The sequence below is a fragment of the Pithys albifrons genome, chromosome 20 (genome assembly GCF_047495875.1).
Source record: "Pithys albifrons albifrons isolate INPA30051 chromosome 20, PitAlb_v1, whole genome shotgun sequence".
Taxonomy (NCBI): Eukaryota; Metazoa; Chordata; class Aves; order Passeriformes; family Thamnophilidae; genus Pithys; species Pithys albifrons.
This window is the reverse complement of record NC_092477.1, coordinates 13,606,848-13,628,048: the sequence shown is the minus strand read 5'-3', so window position 1 is coordinate 13,628,048 and position 21,201 is coordinate 13,606,848. Positions and strand designations below refer to the sequence as shown.

The 21,201-nt window shown below is 40.5% G+C and overlaps 2 protein-coding genes across 9 annotated transcripts in view; one reads left to right on the top strand and one right to left on the bottom strand.

Moving 5' to 3' along the window:
• Positions 1-418: 418 nt before the first annotated feature.
• On the bottom strand, positions 419-4,021 carry LOC139681353 (exportin-2-like). 3 transcript variants are annotated; one of them, XR_011699514.1, is made up of 5 exons: positions 3,833-4,021; positions 3,453-3,550; positions 3,157-3,242; positions 1,689-1,835; positions 419-904 (listed from the first exon to the last, which is right to left on the bottom strand). XR_011699514.1 is itself a non-coding variant. In XM_071574705.1 (4 exons), the coding sequence occupies exons 1-4, from the start codon at positions 3,780-3,782 to the stop codon at positions 1,807-1,809; spliced, it is 243 nt and encodes an 80-aa protein (XP_071430806.1). In that variant the 5' UTR covers positions 3,783-3,843; the 3' UTR covers positions 1,580-1,806. The 3 variants fall into 3 exon arrangements, 1 of the variants encoding a protein (XP_071430806.1); XR_011699513.1 differs by having other exon boundaries at positions 3,753-3,843; XM_071574705.1 differs by lacking the exon at positions 419-904 and having other exon boundaries at positions 1,580-1,835; positions 3,753-3,843.
• Positions 3,900-21,201, top strand: part of GARNL3 (GTPase activating Rap/RanGAP domain like 3) — a 43,312-nt gene continuing 26,010 nt past the window's right edge. For all 6 annotated transcript variants that reach the window (XR_011699511.1, XR_011699512.1, XR_011699509.1 and 3 more), the window contains exons 1-12: positions 3,900-4,331; positions 8,523-8,592; positions 11,737-11,811; positions 13,231-13,330; positions 13,752-13,870; positions 14,476-14,540; positions 17,010-17,073; positions 17,327-17,353; positions 17,751-17,826; positions 18,426-18,524; positions 19,025-19,128; positions 20,248-20,356. Coding sequence is in view for 2 of the 6 variants with exons in the window: in XM_071574699.1 (XP_071430800.1) it covers positions 4,189-4,331; positions 8,523-8,592; positions 11,737-11,811; positions 13,231-13,330; positions 13,752-13,870; positions 14,476-14,540; positions 17,010-17,073; positions 17,327-17,353; positions 17,751-17,826; positions 18,426-18,524; positions 19,025-19,128; positions 20,248-20,356 (1,051 nt within the window). In the remaining 4 variants the exon portion in view is untranslated. The remainder of the gene's footprint in view (positions 4,332-8,522; positions 8,593-11,736; positions 11,812-13,230; positions 13,331-13,751; positions 13,871-14,475; positions 14,541-17,009; positions 17,074-17,326; positions 17,354-17,750; positions 17,827-18,425; positions 18,525-19,024; positions 19,129-20,247; positions 20,357-21,201) is intronic.

Genomic DNA, 21,201 nt, shown 5'->3' with positions numbered 1-21,201 from the left:
GGACACTCAGCATGCACAGAACCTGCAGCAGAGACACAGCAGAGGGCTCAGGGACACTCAGCATGCACAGACAGAGCAGCACAGACACAGCAGAGGGCTCAGGGACACTCAGCATGCACAGAACCTGCAGCACAGACACAGCAGAGGGCTCAGGGACACTCAGCCACTGCCATGGCTCTTCATGCACAGGGCACAAGCTTAGACACTCTGAGAGCAGCAGTTATGGAGGGAGAAACAGCTCATCTCTGAGACAATCTTTACTTACCAAAATATTGGTCAAAACAGTCACTATGGGGTAAGAGAGTTAACTGTGCACTCAAAATGTCTAATTTTATATGAACTGCCTGAATCTCCCAAGTCCACGCAACTGAACAGGAGACAACCATTACTTATAGGCCATCAAGTGGATAAATCTTCATCTTTTAAATAGCATATATTTGAGCTGATTGCTAAACTAAGTGCTGTGAAAAATAAGGCCTTTCTGAGGTTACCAGGAAAACCTTACAAAAGCCAAGTTCCAAAGAACAAGAAGACACAGCAAGATCTTGCCTTCTGCCTACAACACACTTCATTTTGCTGATTATCAAACCTTAGCAAGAGACCATTCTCACAGAGGCATTTCTTCTCTGCTGAATGCAGCCCAGGGATGCAGAGCCCAAGCCACCTACCCTGCCTGGGCACGCTGTGAACAGTTTGTGCAGAGACTGGGCCAGCTGGATCCTGGGATTGTTCACCATTTGCCCCACAGGATCATGTTCTTTTCTCCCAGCAAAGGCCAGCTGGGAGAATGCAGTCTGATAGCCTGGAGTATCCTCTGTGTCAATGAAGTGCTCCTTGTCAGGGGTCGTGTCATACTCAGGCAGCTCGAAGAGGCCAAGGAGGGAGGGCCTGCAGCAAAGGAATCCTGGGGGGAGAGGGGAGGGGAACAGTGAACAGGTGAGGACAGCCTGTGCTTCACAAGAACGCTCAGATTACCTGGAACCCCTTTGCAGGGACTTGCTTAACTCCTGGCACTGTCCCTGTCCCAGGGAAGCTGCACTAGGACTGTGGGTCTGGGTCCTTTCCAGGCACAATGCAGCTGCTCATATTAACAGCATCAGCAATGCCCTCATTTTTTAGCAGCTCAAATTGCTGTGATACAAACCCAAGAATAGCAATTCTTTTCCAGATTACAGTTTTTCTCTAAGTACATTCAAAAAGAGTTCTAGTCCAGGACCCGGTTACTGTCATTCAGTTCAGGCTACCTGAGCCCCCAGACTGCTGGACTGCCTTTCAGTCTCCAGAGAGCTTTCCCCCAGATTCCACTTTCAGGCTCAGACACTACAGCCTGTCAGGTTGTGAGTATTCTCAGGCCTCCTGACTATGACAGTTACAAGTCAAAAGTGGGCCCAGCTTTCCAGAAGGAATGCAAGCTGACAGTAGCCTAATTCCCTTCAGTGGAGCTCTACTCAGCCAAATCAGGCTCAAACACATCTCAAACCAGCTCTGCCATTTGCTTTGAAAACACACTTCCCTTTGTGCAGTGAAGGATGAAAAGGTATGAAAAGCCTCAAGCTGAGTCTCACCACAAGAGTGGGCCTGAAGAAATGCCAAAGGAGTTTATTGGAGGGGCCTATTCTGGTGAAAGCTCCTACTTTCCAGACCTCCAACAGCATCACCAGCAGACCCTGAAGAAGTGTGGCACCTACCACAGCTTGGGGTACTCAGTGTCCATCACGGGAGGACATTCTGTTAATGTCTTGGTGATGCCAACAGCACGGATCTGCTTTTCAACTTGTCCAGACACTTTCTGGATTTCAGGAAGCATCATTTTCTCCAAAACCATTCCAAACATCCTAGTATGACAGTTAGAGAAAAAGTATCAGAACGATTTATCACCCTATGGTGACCAAAGAAAAGGAGAAACCACACAAAGCACCAGGAAACAGAGAACACAAGACAATTTGTTAAGATGCTGCCCTCTTACATAGATGTTTACACATATAAACTTGTTACAAAGGATAAAAACCAGAGACAGCAATCCTTCCCTTTTATGACCCGCTCAGGAGATCAGTAACTTGAACTATCAGTGAGGAACTGTGGGCAGAAAATCAGAAATGAACCCCAAAAGGAGAGGCACCCGGGCAGTCAGATTAGCGCCAAACCTCCTTTGCCATTTCAGCCAGAGAGACAACTCTTTCCTGCTTCAAAGGCAAAAACTGCACAGCAGCCTGAAATACAACCCAAGCCAACAGAACACACTCCCTTTGGCTGTATGCTGCCAAGTACTTCCTGCAGAGCTCATGCCCCATTTCCTGTGCCATACTAGTTAATGAAGAGGAGAAAGCAACGAGAAAAAGGATGAAGTAAAACTCCAGATGAAAACAAGAGAATTGCTTTAGAGTCAGCAGCAAAATGCATTCTAAGAAGGAGACAGGAAGGGCAGCCTTCATAAATGTTCCCTTTTACTGAAGGGCATTAAGTTGCTGCTCCAAAGTTTGCCTAAAAACTGCTCATCTTCTCGGGCACCACAACACTGAAACGTGGAACGCTGGAAGCACCACTTCCATTTGGTTGGTGGAACACCATTGGAAGAACCCTGTAATTCTTGCTCCTCTACAGGAGGCATCAAGCAGATTTTAAAGGATTAATAACAGACCTTGTGTGATCTGTGTAGAGATAACATCACGAATTTCATCAGCATGGCCATCTGCCTGGGGATGATTTCAACAATGTGTCACAGCTTTGACAGAGGAACGTAAACCCTTCCTCATAACTTTATTCCCATGAAGGCCAAAATGACACAAAAGCATGGAATGTTTCCCAGCATGAACACAAACTGCAGAGAGCAGTGGTCAGAATGGCTGTGCTGTGTGACAGGGCAAGTGTGTTGCTATTAGCTGGAGATTAAATGGAGACACTTTCAGACAAGTAACGACATCACACACACCAGGAAAGGAGGAGAACTACACAAGTCCTTTAGTTCCATTCCCTCAGTTTTCATGGAGTGTCACCTGCTGTGGCCACTGCCCTTTATGCCCCCCTTGACTCCAGAGCATTTGGAGCAAGTCCCTGGAGCCACCAGAGTCCCACCCATGTACAGGATGCCTGATCTGTGCAACTGCACACTCTGAACCACTCGTGTCACACTGGAGCTTTTCAGAGCAAGGAACTTACTTTTGATAAGTTTTGTTGGTTTGGAACTTGGAAGTCTTTGGAATAGCAGAATGAAGACCTGTTTCCTGTACCAGTCAACTGATTCACTGGAAATTTAAAAGAACAGTTATTCAGTTCATAGTGGGCTTTTACTGGTGGTGTCACTTTACAGAAAACAGAGATAAAGTTGTTCCCATCTCTTTAACTGATAAATGTGACATTTTTGCTCCTGAAGTGTTAACCTTTGGCATGACTGCACACTGCAGAACCAAAGCCCACAGAAGTCAGTTTTGAATGCAATTTGAGCTCATACTCACGGGGGCATATGCTCCATGATGCTGTTTAGCAGGTCAAAGCCTTGGGGATCACTGGCTTTCAAGGCAATCAGCTTCAGGAATCCCCCCAACACTCCAGGCTGCAAGGAAAGCAAACATGAAGCTCTAGACAACTGTTCTTCCTAAGTGGCCCAGCAGAAAGTTGGCCCTTACTCTTTAAGACACACACCAACACAAAAGCATCCCTAACCTTAACCAGGATTCTGTAAGAAAATGACCCCATAAATACTTCCCCTTTCCATTTAAACCCCAAAACAACAGCAAATGGGAGTTCCCAGTCACCTGAAACCCATAATATCCTAGAAAAGGCATGTTTTCCTGCTATCAACACCCTTAAAATCACAGGTGAAATTATGTTACACCTTTACGTTTGTAACGGGAGGGACCCTACTGAGGGCCCAGCCCCTTAAGGCGGTGCCAGCGGACGCCCCTCGCTGCACAGGCAAGAGGGCCGCTCGCTCCGCGCCCGGGGCTGCAGCTCCCGCCGGCGGCGCCCTACGGCTCCCGGCGGGCCCCGCGGCGGCGGCGGCGGCGGCCTACGGCTCCCGGCGGGCCCCGCGGCGGCGGCGGCGGCGCCCTACGGCTCCCGGCGGGCCCCGCGGCGGCGGCGGCGGCCTACGGCTCCCGGCGGGCCCCGCGGCGGCGGCGCCGCGCCTGCCGCGCCGTGGGAGTGCCCGTCGAGCCGGGCGCGTGGGGCTGTGCAGCGGTAGCGGGATGTATGTGCGGAGCTCCCGCTGCCTCTCCCGCGCGGGACGCAGTCGTCGGAGCGACGCTGGAGGGGTCAGGTCTCCGTCTGGGCGCCCGCATGGAGCTGAGCAACGCGGAGGCGGCGTCTACGCGGTTCCTCGGCTTCACTCAGCGGTACGGGAGACGGGGGCTGGGATCGGCCGGGGCGCGGCCATGGCGGAGCGGCGGCGTTTGCTGCCGCCGGCCGGGCCCGGAGGGGCCGCGCGAAGGGCAGGGTGGCCGGCCGGCCCTCGGGCAGCGCAGCAGCGGGACCCCCGAGCTCAGGCGCCTCCTTCAGAGCTTCTGCAGGTGGCGGGAGCGGTGTCGGACGAGCACCTTCAGAGTCGGTTTCGCAGCTTATTCAGCGTTGCACTCGTGCAAGCAGATACCATTGAGTTATCTCTGCGATTACTCAGTTGCCGAGTGCGCTTAGATGACTGCTTCTTAGATGAAAATAGACACTGGCAAGTAAACGTATGGAATGTAAGGAGAATGGCGAACCCAAGGGCATGCAGGCTATGTCGTGATTACACACGTGCAATCTGCTAACTCACCCCCTTCTGCCGCTACCCTTCCGCCCCCAAGTGAAGTGCTTTCCAGTGCCGAACTCCTGAAAGACGCTTGTGATTTGACACTAGGATCCTGAAAACGTCTAGGTTTAGATCAGCACATATGTTTAATTGTGCTTTGCTGTTCAACTTTCTGGATTGTTAAAGTTTGTAGGAGCTTCTGTGGAAATAGGAGGAAGCTCCTGGCTCTGTCAGTACAGCTTTTTTATACAACAGCACCTGTTTCTAGACAAATGGGAGAGGGAGGGGCCGGGGACCTTAGGTGCTGTATAAATGCGTGTAAGCTAGGGGGGTTTTGTGTCAGAAAACACTTCTCTGTATTTAAACACTTTGTGGTGCAAGTATACTTTAAATTATTAAGCCAAACTGATTTGAACTGATGAGGAGCTAACCTCTTCACTGCTGGCAATTCCACTTAATAGAATGAAAACTACTCTTAAAACTGCTGTAACTGGAGCAACAGTTTTTCTGATGTAGATCAGGTCAGGACTGAGGAAGGATGTCATTCAATGAAAAAAATTAATATGAACAGTTGATGTTAATCACAGCATATTTTTAAAATTAACTGATGCGATGTGTCAGAGACTTGAGTACATACCTGAGTAGTAACCAAGAATGGAGAGCCAAAGAGGAATGGAGGCATGAATTCATTAGGGAGTATATGCACTTACTCAAATAGTGTGATAATATAAGTCTTACCTATGTGTAAATTGCTGGTAAGATTCCCAACTTTCACGAGATTGGCTGTGTAGCATTTATATTGGTGTGAGATTCTGCTTTAGTTGCTTGAGACGAAGCAGATGACATATGATATGAAGTGGTTAGGTTGAGAAGCAGAGATTAGCTCATGGTATAGTTCTGATTGTTGAAAGGACTGCTAGTGTGTTTGAAAGTTAGGTGTGTTTTAGTTAGTTCAGGGACACAAATGGATTAGAATATTAATATTCAAACACTCTTGTTTTAATCATTTAGTCAGATGTGCTCCAGGTTTGTTGATTAGTGAAAGCAGTGTGAGGAAGATGCTTTTAATACCAAAGAGTGTTTTTGTGGCAAGACACTGTATTTTCTCAAGTTACTGCAATGTGGTTTGTGGAGGGGATTAGAGCATAAACCTTTCTGGTGTGCAGACCATTCTTTGTGCATTTTCTGTGCTTGTTTGGAGCTTCCCTCTGTACCACGTGGTCTAAGAAAATAGAGTATTTCTCCAATGCATCTTGCTTGTTCCTGGTGTTCTGTGCATCATTTGATGAATATACCCCATCTCTCTAGGCCTGTGAATATAGGTACCCTTAGTAAGAATAGATTTTGCACATTTGGGCTGGGATGAAGTCCTGTGGATTCACCTTGCAAGGCATGCACATTTATCACATCTATCTTTTTCACCTGTGTCACCATAAATGTCTGTGACTTGTGAGATTGCAGTAGAGGGTCACTGTGGTATTGTGGTAACTCCCCTCAAGACCTGATGAATAGTGATGTGAAGCCTCTGCCAGTTTCCTTGAAGAATGTGATAGTGCTGTCTCCTTGTTATTTTACGTATACTGCCATTGGCTCCTGTCTGCATGCTTATATTGTGTGTCTGTACAATGACAGAACTGTAGTACAGCCCTGCTCCCTGTCATTCTGTCACCAGCAAAACTGATGAAATGTGAGATGGAGTATGTTGGAGTGCCTCCTAAAGGCAGCTATTTAATGGTTTGTCGTTATGGAAATATTTAAAAAACCCCTAATAACCATACTGAAATTATTTAGGTATAAAGGGCTACTTTGAGAATCTGGAGAAGAGAATACATTCATGTGGTAGAGAATAGAGTTTTGTAGGCATCACACTAGTGATGTGAAGAGCTCTGTATTTCTAAGTGCAGGTAAACCGTAAGTTTGTGTATCGGTGGGTTTCGTTCCATGCCCTCTCTCTCGTGGTCGTCAGAGAGTCTTTGTGGCACACTGTTCTTTGAACTAATTTGCCTCCAAAACTTTGCTAGAAGAAATATTGAGAACACCTGAGAGTGTGTAGGAGGACAACCATCTTTTCTGTGTTGAGGTGGATTAAAAAAAAAAAAGGAGATTTTTGTGTTCATCCCAGACTCAACTCTGCACTGCTCTTTGTCTGTTGTATTGACTCTCCAGCTGGGAAATGTTAGTGCAGTAGTCATTGTTGGTATGTATCCTGATTTTAGTTCAGATCAGACACTTTATTTTGCACTTTGTATTTCTGAGTTAATGGTTTTTATGCAATGTTCTTCTTTAACTCAATAACCAGTATTTTGTTACATTAGTGCATCTGTGCATTGTATCTACATACCTGTGTTGTATACCTGTATCCATTTCTTGTTTCTATGCAATGATTGGGTTTGAATACCCTTTTTGTATTTTTTACAGCTTTTTCTGTAGCTACTGACTTTATCTCTGCAGCATTAATATGCTCAGGTCTTAGTGTGCTTTTTTTCTGAGAGCTTGACTTTTAGTCAGCTGAAGTATCACCAAAATAAGGTATAGAAATTAGTTTGTGTATGCAGATAGTTCTCAAATGCTTGTGCAACTCCCTGGGTTTATCACGCAGGTGATTCATGAGGTGGCATTTTCCTCTAGTTTCTTGCGTTTTGAGGGTAGCTTTGCCATAAGGCAGAAAGTTGTTCAGTTTTATAAAGCTCAGCTTGCTTTTTCTGCTGCTTTGTGGTGCTGTTGCATGACTGATGAAAATCTCTATGAATTAGCCAGATGGAGATAGTTCCATTCAAAGCACAGTAGGTCAGATACTCTTTGTGATGGCTTACTGATCTGATTTGCTTTTTTGGTTTCTAAGGCAATTAGCACACCTAGTCACAAAAAATGTATTTTATAGGAGAGAAGGAACATGGGAAAAAATTGGCTAGTGTTACCATGATTAACTGGCTGTTCTGTAAAAGTAAAAAAAATACAGAAAACCCACAGTACCTTAAAATGTGTTGCAAATGAGGCCTTCCGTTTGTTCTGTTAAGCATCTGAGGAATTCGACTGTCAGTCAAAATGCAAGTTTTATACATTTTAGATTTTATCTGAACTTTCCAAATTCTCTGAGGTGTGTGAAAAGGCAAAGGATCGGTTTCAGGCCATGCAAAACTAAACTTGGGAGCTCTGTTATATCTGGAAGGGGAAAAAAAATTCCGATGTCCTTACTTTTGTCTGTATAGATGCTGATCTTAACATATTTTTCTGTTACCCAGACTTAATAGCTGCAGAGATTTGTTAGTTAGATTTGTATTTTCTACTCAGAGGAGAAAATGAGAACTACTCATGAGTAATAACTAAAAATATTTTTCTTTACTACAAACAATCCTGAATTGAAGGTTTTTTTTAATTATGCTACTCTTCAGTCAATGGAAGATGATGTACTTGCAATGAAATGTAAAATATGCGTGATTCCCTTGGGGTCATATTGAGTATAGTGCAGTTGTGTTATTTGAGGCATTAAGTTTACTGCAGGTTTTTCTTCCCTTAGATTTCAAACGTGGTTATAAGCTACCACCCGCCTTGGAATTCTGATTGCATTATACCTAAATACTTAATTTAATCGTAGCTTTTGCTTCCAGTCAAGACCTGGACATTTCTTTTCGGGGTAATAAGAAAGCCAGACTGCAATGGCTGCTGTAGACTGTGTATGCTCTAAGGATTGTTCTCTGTTTGACAGGATTTATATTTTTTTAATATTAGAATACAACATAGCAGGAAATGTAAGTCTAGTTGATCTGTGTACACTGATGAAGGGTTTCTGTTCCAGCTCTGTCTCTGAAGATCTGGGTTGCAGACGTGGAGAGTTTAGCAGAAAACATTATGGATCTGTGGAACTTGTAAGTTTACATAGCCTGTCCTTTGATTTATCACCTTATGCAGACCTCAAATTCTTCTCATTTCCAGGTAAAAAAATTGGATTTAGTTTGACAAATATGCTTCTAAGCTGGACTTGAAAACTGTAGACTAATACAAAGAGACTTCAGCATAGATATGTTAGACCTGTTATTGGAAATCTTTTTACTACCTTGTGAATATTTCATGGTAACAGAACAGAAAGTGTTATATAAATATTGTGTTTGTCTCCAGATGGAAATTGAGCCTTTTTTCCTCTCATAAACTGAAGATTGCAAAATATTAGGGTAGTATTTATTGAAATACTTGCTATTATGTAAGTTATAAACTGTGTGCATGCTCACATGCATGCAAATGTATATAATGTTATATATACTGGCCTCAGAGTAGTGAAAGAGGGCTTAAAACTGAAAGAACTGGTCAGAATAAATGTATTGAAAATGGTTCCCTAAAATCTGTCATTTATCCCGTATTTTCTTCTAATTCAAAGATTAAGTTGGCACTCCATTTTTCTTGTAGGTAAATTTCTTCTCTGCTGGGAAAATAGCAGTATGTCAGCAGTTCAAGTAGTGTTGCTGAGTACAAGGTCATAATGAAATTGCATAAATTACTATAGAAAAAGTACTATAGCAGAAGTGGGGAGAAGTAAAGAAAGTTAACTCCAGTTTTCTCAGTGTGGGAAGAAATCACAAATTTTCTACTAGCTATAGTTGTAATTTAAAGTTCTTGGGTAGTATATTTATTAATATGTATGTAAATTGGTGGCTGAGTTGCTCAAAGTTGCGTTGCAGGAACACCAGGTATCTTTTTTTTCTTTCCATACAGTCCGCATAACAGATGTGGTGTTTTAATCAAAAAATACAAGTGAACTGTTTTCTGCTAAGAGGGTCTTTCATTACTAGTACTTAGACTGTTTTGCTGGAAAAGTTATTTGTAATTTCACGCTTGGCGTAAGCTCACACAAATAGTCGTATCTTTTGGTTGCTTTTCTTAAAATTCTGCTAGTATTTTATGAAAGTGTGTCTTTTTATCTTTTGGAGTACAAACATACAAAGGTTCTTGTTGCCCTTTCAAATTTCTAAATGTTCAGTATTTAACTTTTCTTGCTTAATGTTTTCCACTCTAGCATCTCAATTGCTCGATTATTGCCAAATCATTTTGTCTCTGCCCTAAACATTTTTTCCTATGTCTTTCCTAGTAGTGTACCAGTTGTCCATATAATATCCCTTACAGTTTATATAAGGCACCAGGATGCTTTGGAGTTCTTGCTATGTTTATTTCTGACATAGCTTCAGGTTCAAGGAGAACCTGAAACAAGGAGAAAAGACAACTTAAAAACGTTGTGGTAATTCTTCCACCAAATGAAGGAAGAAAGTATTATCCTAGAATAACGTAGATTGCTAGAGGAAAGCAATGAATTGCATTATTGTTGTTCAGATCCCATTTCATAAGTTTGGTACGATATGTGACAATAACCCTATTTACTGTTTAAGGAATATCATTGTGAGCATTCTCCTCCCCTTCTCCTGCAGGGATCCTAAAAGGTGTTGCAGGATCCATCAGAATTACTAAGTTATCCTTTGCTTTACTGTCTTTTCAAGGGCAGTTAAATGCCTCCCTGACATCCGATCCCGTCAGATCTCGGGAGCTCAGCAGGGTCAGCCCCGGATTAGTACTTGGATGGGAGACCTCCTGGGAAATGGCAGGTGCTGTACGTTCTAGTCCTGAGGACTTCACTGGCACCGTCCAAGCTCGCTCGGCCGTGGCAGGTGAACCTCAGGACTTAAATGGTGGGGCCAGTTCTGCGCACGCTGAGCCTCACCTAAAAAATCCACTGCCCACGTGGGGTGAGCCCTTCCCAAATCTTCGTTGGCGAAGCTGAGCCACACACACACACTGTCTTTTCAAGAGCTTCTTTAGCAACAGAGTTGCAGTGTTCTCTGAATCCCTGGATTGCCTTATAAGACTGGGCAGTCTCTCCAAAGTACTTAAGAAATTGTTGAAGTCTTCAAGTGGAAATGTGAGAAATATCTCGGTATTAAATTTACAAGGATAACAATAACCTGTGAAACAAAGGAATTATAATGGCAAGGAAGGTTTATTCACAGCGCACTGGGTCCCTTCTCCCATGGGAGTCTGGGTGGGAGAACCCTTAGCACTGAAACATCGTGCACCTTATAGTCTTACAAAGTCCCACTCTTTCGTGTTAGCAGGGGCAGGGGGGCGGTGGCACCCTCTTCTTGATGGGCATCCCCTGCGCAAGCTGGCAGCTGGAGAGAAGGGTCCTTGTGCACGAGCTGGTGGGCTCCCCTTGTTCCCGGCAGCTGCCACTGGGGGAAAGGCCACTGTGCTTTAAATAGCTGGAAAAGGCTTCTGTTCATAGGGACTTCTGCTTCGGCAACTTAAAATTTTTCTGTTTCTATCTGCAAGAAACCTTGGCGTCAGTTCTAAACAAGACTGGACGCCTTACAACATCACGATACACCTATAAATTAATTTGCTTGTAATAAAACCATATTTTTATTTCTCATAGAAACAAGCCCTGTTTTCTGATGTTAATGCTGGAAACAGTGTAGAACATCTCTGTATGTTCCGTTTTTCAGCATTGTCACTGAGCGCTGTGTTTGGAGATTCTTGTTGCTCTCTGTCTCCTGAAAATATGGATAAATGAAGTCATCAATAAATAAATGCAGTAAAAGGTTTCTAGTCCCAGTAATACCATACCGCCAACTAGTAGAGCTTTAGGCTTTGCAAGGCTGACAAGACAAGAATCATCATGTCTGTGAGGCCCATTTTTTTGAAAGCAGAAATCTTCAAGATCAGTTTCTGGAAAGCGGACAAGTTCCTCTTCAGGAGTATGGTGTGTTGGTGCAACCAAAATCTGGGACAGGAGAATTCCTGATTGGTACTTGGATCTACCATGAGTGAATCTTTCACCAATTCATGCCTACTTAGAGTTCTTACTGGATCATTCAAAGCCTGTAGTAAAATTGGAAATAACTGGGCCTGATCCCTTCTTTGTGGGTAGTCATGTGATGCCTGGAACAAAAAGAAAGGATAATAAACTTTGATTGCTCATTGTATGGCTATTTTTGGAACTAGAACCTCTATCTTAAACTCTCTTGTAGCTTATATCTAGTGATGCTGATGGAGCCATTCAAAGAGCTGGACGGTTCCGTGTGGAAAATGGCTCCTCTGGTGAGGTAAGTGGCTAAAAATACTCATAGAAAGCTGAAAAAATAATTCTGCTTCAGTGGTTCTTCTCCAATAAAGATGTGTTTGCAGTCAGTTAGTCAGTAAGAGGACCTTGAGAATGCTCAATAGTAATATGGGAATGTAAGAGTTAAGAGTAGTAAGATGATGGGGTTTTTCCCCTCTCAAAGCCTAGATTAGCTCTTTGTTCAAGAGTATGCAATCTAAGAGAAAAGATGGTATTTTGTTTCATTTTGGTAACATTTTTGCTCACCTCATCATATTAGGAGAAAACTATTGATCTGACCCTCCAAATGACACTTTGTAGTCTCCATGACTTTATATTGGTGTTGTGTGATACAACTATGTTCAAGCTGACCTTTGGGCTTTTAAGTTTGTTACTTGTCATGATGAAGTTACAGCTTCGTATTTGCCCCGTTATTTTAGCAGCTGTGCTTATCTTTAAATATGGGATAGAGAAATTGAATGGAACCTCTGGATTCCTGCGCTGCGAAACTCCCGGTGTGTCCCTGCAACCACTCCAGTGACACTTAGGCTTCCACTTATCTTCATGTTTTGTCTTCCTTTGCAAAACTTTTTTATCCTTAAATACCATCTTAATACTGAAAGAAAGAAGACCTCATATTCTTGAAATACATGTAAGGTCTTGGTAAACTTGCATTGAACTAATATCAGCAGCAAACTATTACTGGTGATCCATTTGCATCAGCACTGGGTGCAGAGGTTAAAGCAATTTAACTAGTCTACCTTGCTTTTCTGTAGTGTCATGTTTGCTACTCTGTCTTTTTAGTTTTGTTTCGTGCAGTTCAAAAGCTGGTTAGCCTGTATCACAGAAAGGTTCCCAAAGTGGGCGATGAATGGCCACATAGTAAAAGAATACCTAGAATGGCCTTTCCTTTGCATATGTTAATTCTTAGTGGAAAAGGACTGGAGGGATGCTTGGGAATTTACTTTGTTGTTTCTGGATTGGCCAGTTAAAGAGGAACTTCTAAACCATGCTCTTAGCAAGCAAGGAGTCCTTGGGGATGGTTTTGTGAAGACCGGAGAAAATGAAACCTGGACACAGGATTCCATTTGTTAATTTATGTATTTTTAAGTATTAAAAATGGTGTTCTTCAAATTCCACATTGAAATACCAGCTTTTCACTGAAATTCTAAGCTATTGCCCATAGTAGTGGTACACTAGGACTGGACTGTAGTTACGTAGAAAGAAACGTGACAAAAAGAGAACAGGAGTGAGGAAAGTTTTAATTTCGGCTGTACGCCTACTGTTTCCAGAATAATTCTTGCTTTTTAAAAAAGAGCCTGGCTAAAACTTCACATTAATCAGCCAGTCTGGGCTTTTGCCTATATTTTGTTTTTGTTTTTTGCTTGGTGTTTAATGTAACAGTCTCCCAATTCTATTTCAGAATACAGACTACACTCCGGGTACGTGGCACAGAACTGATGTGCATTTGGAAAACCCAGAGTATCATACAAGATGGTACTTCAGATATTTTTTAGGGAAAGGTAATTATTTTTTCTCTTTTGCGAACTGATTGGAGTTTGGATCAATGGAAATGTAATGTAGATTTGAATGGCTATTATTTCAATATGAAAAAAAGTATGATGTTAATATTAATATATTTTCTGTCCTGTGCAGAAAACAACTTCTTGTTTTATGTGTTTTTAACCTGTAGACAAGGGATGGGTTTCTGTAAGCAGTGAAATCTCTGCTACCTAAAAGGGATGTTTTGAAAACCTTGGCTTGAAATCTCTACCTATCTCTTGGGGTTTTTTTTAATACATCTGTATGTAAAAACATAGTTATGTAGACAATTACATATTTTTTGCATATGAATGCATACATTTACAGCGTCTTATTTGAGTCTGCACATATGTGGGTGTGTCTTCTTTATGGCTGATACTGCTCCTGGTTTTTCTCCAACAGTTCATCAGAATTATATAGGTACAGATGCAGAGAAGAATCCTTTCTTTCTGTCTGTTGTACTGTCTGACCAAAATAATCAGCGCATTCCTCAATACCATTCAATACTTTGGAGAAAAACGGTAAGAAACAAATATTTAACTGCTGCTCTAACTTTTATTGAGCATGTTTATCATACACTTATTCTTCAGAATTCCAGTATTTATTACATATTTTCATTTTATGCAATTAAACATCTTATTCTACTGTAGTAGATAAAGCTAAACTAAATTTGTATATTAAACTTTCTGACAGAAATGTGCGATGTCAGGTATTTTCTAATTGTTCTTACCTGGAATTCTCCTTTTTTTTAGAAATGTTGCCTAAATTGTTCTTGTTTATATCCTGTGACCAATTTAGGCAATGATTTTCTTATACAATGGTAAGAAAATATGCAGGTATGATATGCTTTCACTAATATGCTTAATTAATTTTTTTCCACTTAAGGTCCCATAACAGCCTTTTATTCAAGCATTTGGTTTAAAACTGTCCTGTAGGCATGCGTGATTCTTTTTTTTTTTCAATATACATGACTTTTTCTCCAAAGCATCAGTAAACATACCTAAGTAAAACTAGCTCGGTTTTCTTCTTTGTTTTTTTACTTACTGTTTTTTTTCAATATTCCTACTTGAATATACAGAAGAGGTCAGTATGTCCTGTAATATATCCTGGCTTTTCTTCTTTATAGGGTACTCAGAAAATATGTCTCCCTTATAGTCCCACAAAAACATTATCAGTGAAATCTATATTAAGGTATGTATTTACAAATAAGTGATCAGTTAAGATATTTTCCAGTATTCCTTTTTGTGTAATTAAGAGTTCGTCTTCCATGGTTTTCATGACAGATTTATAAAACCAGGAAAACTAGTTTGGAAAATCTTAAATCACTGAAGACAGCAAAAAATGTTTTTAAAACCTGTTCTGGAATAGGTAAAGTGACAACTTAAAATGGAGGAAAACTCTTGGCACTTTTTCTTCAGCAGAGGGACTGTTTTCAAGTGAATTGGGTGTTAAAGGAGTGTTAAATGGAACTGCAGTGAGTGAGAAGAAGTATCTTTTAAAATTGGGTAGACAATAAGCACACCTAAGGAACTGCAGATTTTGACTAGAGGTGGTTATTATGTGGCCATAGAAGGAGGAAGCAAGCAGTCAAGAAGCCCAGAATTATTTCTTCGGTTGATTGTCTGTATCTCAGTCTCACTGCAGATGTCTTATGCAGAGGGAAGCCAAGAAAATTCCTACTCTCAGCCAGAGCCTGACCACTCTTGTACTCTGCTCTGCCTCTTTTGTGGCAGAAGAGAATGTAAAGTGAACTAACCCAACACCATTTCTATTTCTTTGACCATTATAATCAGCTGACATGTCAGAGCACCCATTTGGAAACTATTCATTCAGATTTAATCTGCAGTTTTTACAATCTCACCATGAGGTGTATTTTCTCAAGTCCCTCACTGACAATGTCACCAAATTGATCTTCTGCAGGGGCTTTAACTCCTAGAAACCCATTAAAGTGCTGTCTTTTGCTAAACAGGTAATGCATAGCAGATCAATGGGCAGCCTGCAGGTCTTCCAAACCTTTAATCTATATAGAGTAGGAACAGATGTCTCCTGCTTTATTGAAGCCAGGCCACTGATTGACACTGCCAGTGCCTGTGTGAGTGGAGAGTTCTGGGAGAAGGGCATATGTTGTAGTGTGGAGCTGCCACCACCACCAGATCTGGATGTTCCTGCTGCTGCACAAGGTTTATGAGAGGTCCCAGACCACTGAATTTGCCAGAGACACTATCAGGCCATTGAGTCTCACTTCTTAAATCTGATTTCCTGGGCTGTGGCTCTGTTTTGGAGTGTCAGGATGGTGAGTTGAAAACACTACATATGTCTTTCATCGTCTTCCCCAAGATGAGCTAAGTGCCCTGCTTCTAACTCCTACAGCACTGGCTTGGATAGTGTTCCTAGTCTGTACTGCATTCTTTACCTGCATAAGTACCTGATTTGTCATGTGTGCCCTCCAGTTTCTGAAGTATCTCTTCCTAGCATCCCTTTCCAATCCAGCCTCTCCCTCCATTCCACCCACATATGCGTTTTTGGTTAGGCATTCCAGAGTGAAGAAACCTTTGTCATCTGTTAGCTTGGGTCCTAACTTTTGCTGAAGCACCCTCACATGTGCCATCCTGTGATTCTCCAGCATTTTACAGAGCAAAATGTAGTCTTGTTTCAGATCTTGTTCCCCATTTCTCCCAGGGTCTGTGTCACGTGCAATTAGCTGCATAAATGTCATCTCCTTTTGCCTGCCTCAGCTTAGATTGAAAACTCTTCCCTGGCTGTTTTTTTGCTCTTACAATCCTTGAGCCATCCCTCAGGCCTGACTGATACTCCTTTGACCTTTCAACCTGTTTGTACCTGGTGTGAATCTAGGTACAGACTGGATCAAAGGCTCTTGGTTACAATACTAAATCTGTTTTTTCTAAAATGATTGAACCATTTTAATCCCTTTCAGAAGGAGCTAGAGCAAATCGTGTCTGCACCATGTTCTAGCATAAGCAACAGTGGGAAGATTTGACCTCCGTGTTAGTTCACTGTGCCCCAGGCACAGTGACACTCCATGACATGCTGCATTTGACACTCCATGACATGCTGTGCATTCTAAAACTTACTGCTTGAGAAAAAAAGGGGAGTAAAAATAATAGTAAATGTAAGTTAGGAAAAACTGCTTTGAAGTAGATATTTCTGTTTATTGAGGCAGTTGATCTTGCTTCTTATTTAAATACCTTTTCTGTTATGTCTGTGGATCTTTGGTGTGTAAATTTGATGCAGAACTTCTCATTTTTTGTTTGGCTTGTCTTGAATTATTTTGAAAGAGAATGAAGAAAAGCTTAAAAAATAGACTTGGTTATTGAGTCCTCCTAAAATGCTCACAATGAATATGTTTGAAGCTAAAGTGAAGGGTAATGGCATGAAGGTCTGTCCTTATAAGTAAATCAGTTTAAACCTGTTCTTGATACAGGTTCTTACTAATTTATGTTTTTGAAATTCAAAAGAAGTTTAGGAAGTGTTGGAGGCTAGTACTTTGTGGAAGAAATGGCAGTTCCACAAAACATTCCACCTAAGAAAGGCTCTTTGAAGAATTCATTTTGTAACCAGTTGTAACAGCAACCTGTTGGTGGTTTACTGTTGAAATCTATACTTGCCCTTCTATAAAGCAGTATTTCATTTGCATTTCAGTGCTATGAGTCTTGATAAATTTGAGAAGAGCCCAAGGGAAATTTTTCATCCTGAGATACAAAAGGTAGGAAGTGACTTTTTTAATTTGGTTGTTTTTCTTTATTATTTTCTGGAAATACAAGCAAATAGGTGTAACTGCTACTAGTTCGCTTCTTTCAATAGCAGGATGATGGTGAGCAGGATTATGTGATACTACCGAAACTGTCTTTATGCGTTGAACTGGCCACTTCAAATCAAAACTTAAATAGACAAGGTTGTTAGTTTTATTTATGTTATCTTTGATGCAAGTGTACTAAAGATGCTGTTTTTCTTTACAGGATTTATTGGTTCTTGAAGAGCAAGAGGTAAATGTAAACTTACCCCTCCTAGCTCACAGGTCTGTTCAGTGAATACAACTTTGTATTTGAAATACTTGCACTGACATGCTTGTGCCAACTTAGAAATCAATTGCTTTTGTTAGAGTAAAAATGTATTATTTCTTAACGTATAAGATCAAAAATAATTTTAAGTGCCAACTTAATAAGTCATATTAATTTATCACCAACTTAGATTATTAATTTTACCCTATACTATTAAAGTTTAAAGGTAAATTATTAGGTATTAGGAACTGGTGAAAAATGTATATTCCCGTGTGTAGGATGTCTACCAAGGGATGTATCTGAAAGTCCTCAGAGAAATTTTTTTTTTAGGTCTTGTGTTTGATTGCCTGTTTATCATATAATACTTGGGTTTATTTCTCAGGGATCTGTGAATTTTAAATTTGGAATCCTTTATGCTAAGGATGGTCAGCTTACAGATGATGAAATGTTCAGTAATGGTGAGTTTTTTACCTCCTTCTTAATTGTTTTATTTATCTGAATAAAAAAGTTGAAAATAGTGCCTACACATGGAAGACAGAAGGGAGGTGATGGTTATATGAACAGTAGTTTTATTGGGTTTTCAGGTTCATGTTGGGTAACAAATTGTGGCGTAGAACCTTCTATTTCTATAAAAAGCTGCTGTGGGAATTCCACTATTACGAGGTGGAAGATAGTGAAATTTCTAGGCTATGTAACGTAACATTTAGTTAAAAGCAGTTGAAGGAGGCAACTTGTTTACTCACTGTTGTTTGTATTACTTTCACTCTTACATTTTTGCACCGTGATCACATTCTCTCACTCACTTGAACAGCATTGTCTTGATGTTAGCAAAAAGGGTCACATGATGATGCCTGTTCTGCAAGGCTGGGATGCTGTTTCTGGAATGGTAGAAGGTTTGGATGACATGAAGAGAAACTAATTCAGCTGAACCTTGGGTCCTTGTGTTCTGGAATCAGGACTAATGCCTGTATTTGGGTTATTTTTATAGATGAGTTCTGTTACTACATGTGGTTTGGTTTTTTGGTTTTTTTTTAACATATCTCTCTCTCATTTGTAGAAACCGGAAGTGAAAGCTTTCAAAGATTTTTGCATCTCTTGGGTGACACAATTACTTTGAAAGGCTGGACAGGCTACAGAGGAGGACTGGACACTAAAAGTAAGAACTCATCTGAAGCAATAAAGAGGGGGCATTATTGCATATGCGTACTGTACATATTGTAGTTAAAACACAATCCCAAAATGCATTTCCTCATATGCATGCCCTGCTTCACCATGAAAATGTCAGGTCAGCCTAAGTCACTGGTATGGAATGCAGTTAAAGAAAAGTATTTGTATGACCTGTATTTTCAAGGTGAACAGTTTCAGTTTTAATTGAAATGAAGAATAACCTGACACGTTACTTGCTTCATGATGGTAGGCTATCATGGCTTGAAGTAGGAGAGTGTAGAAGGATGTCATAGGTTTTGTGTGTCCATATGCAGATTAATGGCAAACTTGGGTTTCGACTCACATAAAACACACAGTGTGGACATTTTCTAAAATGAGTCAGAAAAAAAGGATAACTGAAGAACATTTGGTAGAAGGACTTGAAATATGTTTTGATCTTTGGAAAACGTAGAGAACATATTCCTGCTGAAAATGTTGTCTTCCTTACAGATGATACAACAGGAACCTGTTCCATCTATACGGTTTTTCAAGGCCATGAAATTATGTTCCATGTTTCAACCATGCTACCATATTCTAGAGAGAATAAGCAGCAGGTACACGGTTCTCTTTATTTATCTTTTTTCTCCCCTGTTTATTAAATCACAAAGCCCAAAACTTAAAAAGAAATAAAGCATTTTTGTCTGTTAATATTTTATAACCGTAGACCTAAAGATTTTCGCTACTTTTTTCTGCAATATTGTTTGTTAGAATGAGGCATCCCAGCATCTCTGTTAAGGTATGGAAGATACTTGTGGAGAATGTCAGAATTGATTCACTGAGAAGTTACGGAGTATTGTGCTGTCCAGATGACTTGAAGAGCGGCACTGCTGCAATTATTACCTCAAATAGTTTAGGAAAACTGCAAATGAGCTTTGCATGTGAATTGTAGGAATATTCACATGTGTAATACAAAACTCATGGTCAGGAAGCAATTAGTTCAGCTTGAAAGCAATTCCCCTTATAGTTAAGGTGCTAAAGCACTGCTGTCACATTCTCATCGATTCACTAGGTGGGTTCTTGAGTATTTGTTCAAGTATGCTGTCATCCATTGTGCAAACCTTTCTTTGTGTTATATGATAAAAAATATTTTATAAGCACGTGCATTTACTATGTATCATACATTCATAATGATTTACCTGAAATTACTTGCTTTCTTATTTATTATGTATTATAGTAATGTAGTTAGATGATAACATTATGTCATCCTTTTTTTTCTGTGTCAGTTTTCTCATGCTTTTTCTTTGGACTAATGACAAGGTCACAGAAGAAAGCAGAGGCCAATCAGGATATTTGTTTTTGAAATAATATCTCAGTGTCCTAAGTTTTTTTCCTTTTATGTCAAGTAGTAGATTCACTTTTTTGGAATGCTAAGGGTTCCATGCTCAACTCATGAATTACAAAAATGATGAGTGGTCTCCAAACTTAAAAATAGATCACATCTCCTCCTCTAGAAACTGCCTTCTTGTGTGCACTGTGGCATTGCTAGGTTTGCTTGCTTATAGTTAAGTAATAGTTTTATATTGGCCTTAGTAATGTTGACCGTAATTTTTCTGTTTGCAGTTTAGGAATATTTGTACCATTCTCTCACAGAGTTGTTAAGATACTTATTTATGTCTTTTAAGTCATTTTGTGTCTGTCTCTTTTTATTTTTCTTTTTTCCTTTTTTTTTCCAGGTAGAAAGGAAGCGACATATTGGAAATGACATTGTCACTATCGTGTTTCAGGAAGGTGAAGAGTCTTCTCCAGCGTTCAAGCCATCCATGATTCGCTCTCATTTTACACGTATCTTTTTCCTTACGTTTTCTAATTATTTCTTTCTTTAAAGATCAATATTACTTTCAATTCCTGTATGCTGTTCATGGAAGTGAAAACTGTTTTAGGAAGACATTCTTGCATTCTTTACCTTCAGCTGCTTAACTAGGAGTCTCCAAATCTGGAACATAAAATAAAGTTTCTGTTGAATTGCTTAGAAGATAAGATAAAAGCAAGAATGTGATTTTAAAATCATGTTTTTATTGAAGGGATTTATTTGGATCACTTCACAAAGTATATTTTATACCTTTTCGTAAAATATAAATTTATAAATATATTTGTTATTCATGTGAATTAATTTAGCATTAAATTTTGGCACATTGAAATATTGCCTTTTAATGTTTATTTTACATATTTTGGTATTTTAGGTCAGTGTTTCTCAAGTCTTTCAGACCATTAGGCACGTATTCTCCAGATTTTGTCAGCCTGTGTTTTTTTGACTTTTGGTTGGAAATATTGTGAAGACAATATGCATCCAAAACCCAGCAGCCAATCACTTGGGATTATCGTGGGGTCACAGTGGTAATCTGTAGACCTCAATATGACATTGGACTAGGTGGAATGGAATGAAGAAAACCTAATTCTCAGGCAGACTAACTGTTGTTACAACCCTCTTGCTAGTTTCATCTCTAGCTGATCTTAACTTTTCGATTTAAGCTTTTAATATTGATGTTCTTTACCCTAAAAGAAAGAATAGTCTAGAACAAAAGTACTTTTCCACAATGCAAAAGTAATAAAAACCTTTAGATATTAGAGGAACCTAAATATTAAGAATTGTTTACCAAGTGAATGTACCTCTTCATTAGAGTGTCAGC

Bases quoted from the DNA above. Each gene is read 5' to 3' on its own strand.
- LOC139681353 (XM_071574705.1), bottom strand. From the start codon at position 3,782: ATGCCTTTTCTAGGATATTATGGGTTTCAG. The intron at 3,551-3,752 runs GTGACTGGGAAC...CTTTCCTTGCAG, and splicing joins TAGGATATTATGGGTTTCAG to CCTGGAGTGTTGGGGGGATT. The intron at 1,836-3,156 runs GTAAGTTCCTTG...CTGTCATACTAG, and splicing joins ACCAACAAAACTTATCAAAA to GATGTTTGGAATGGTTTTGG.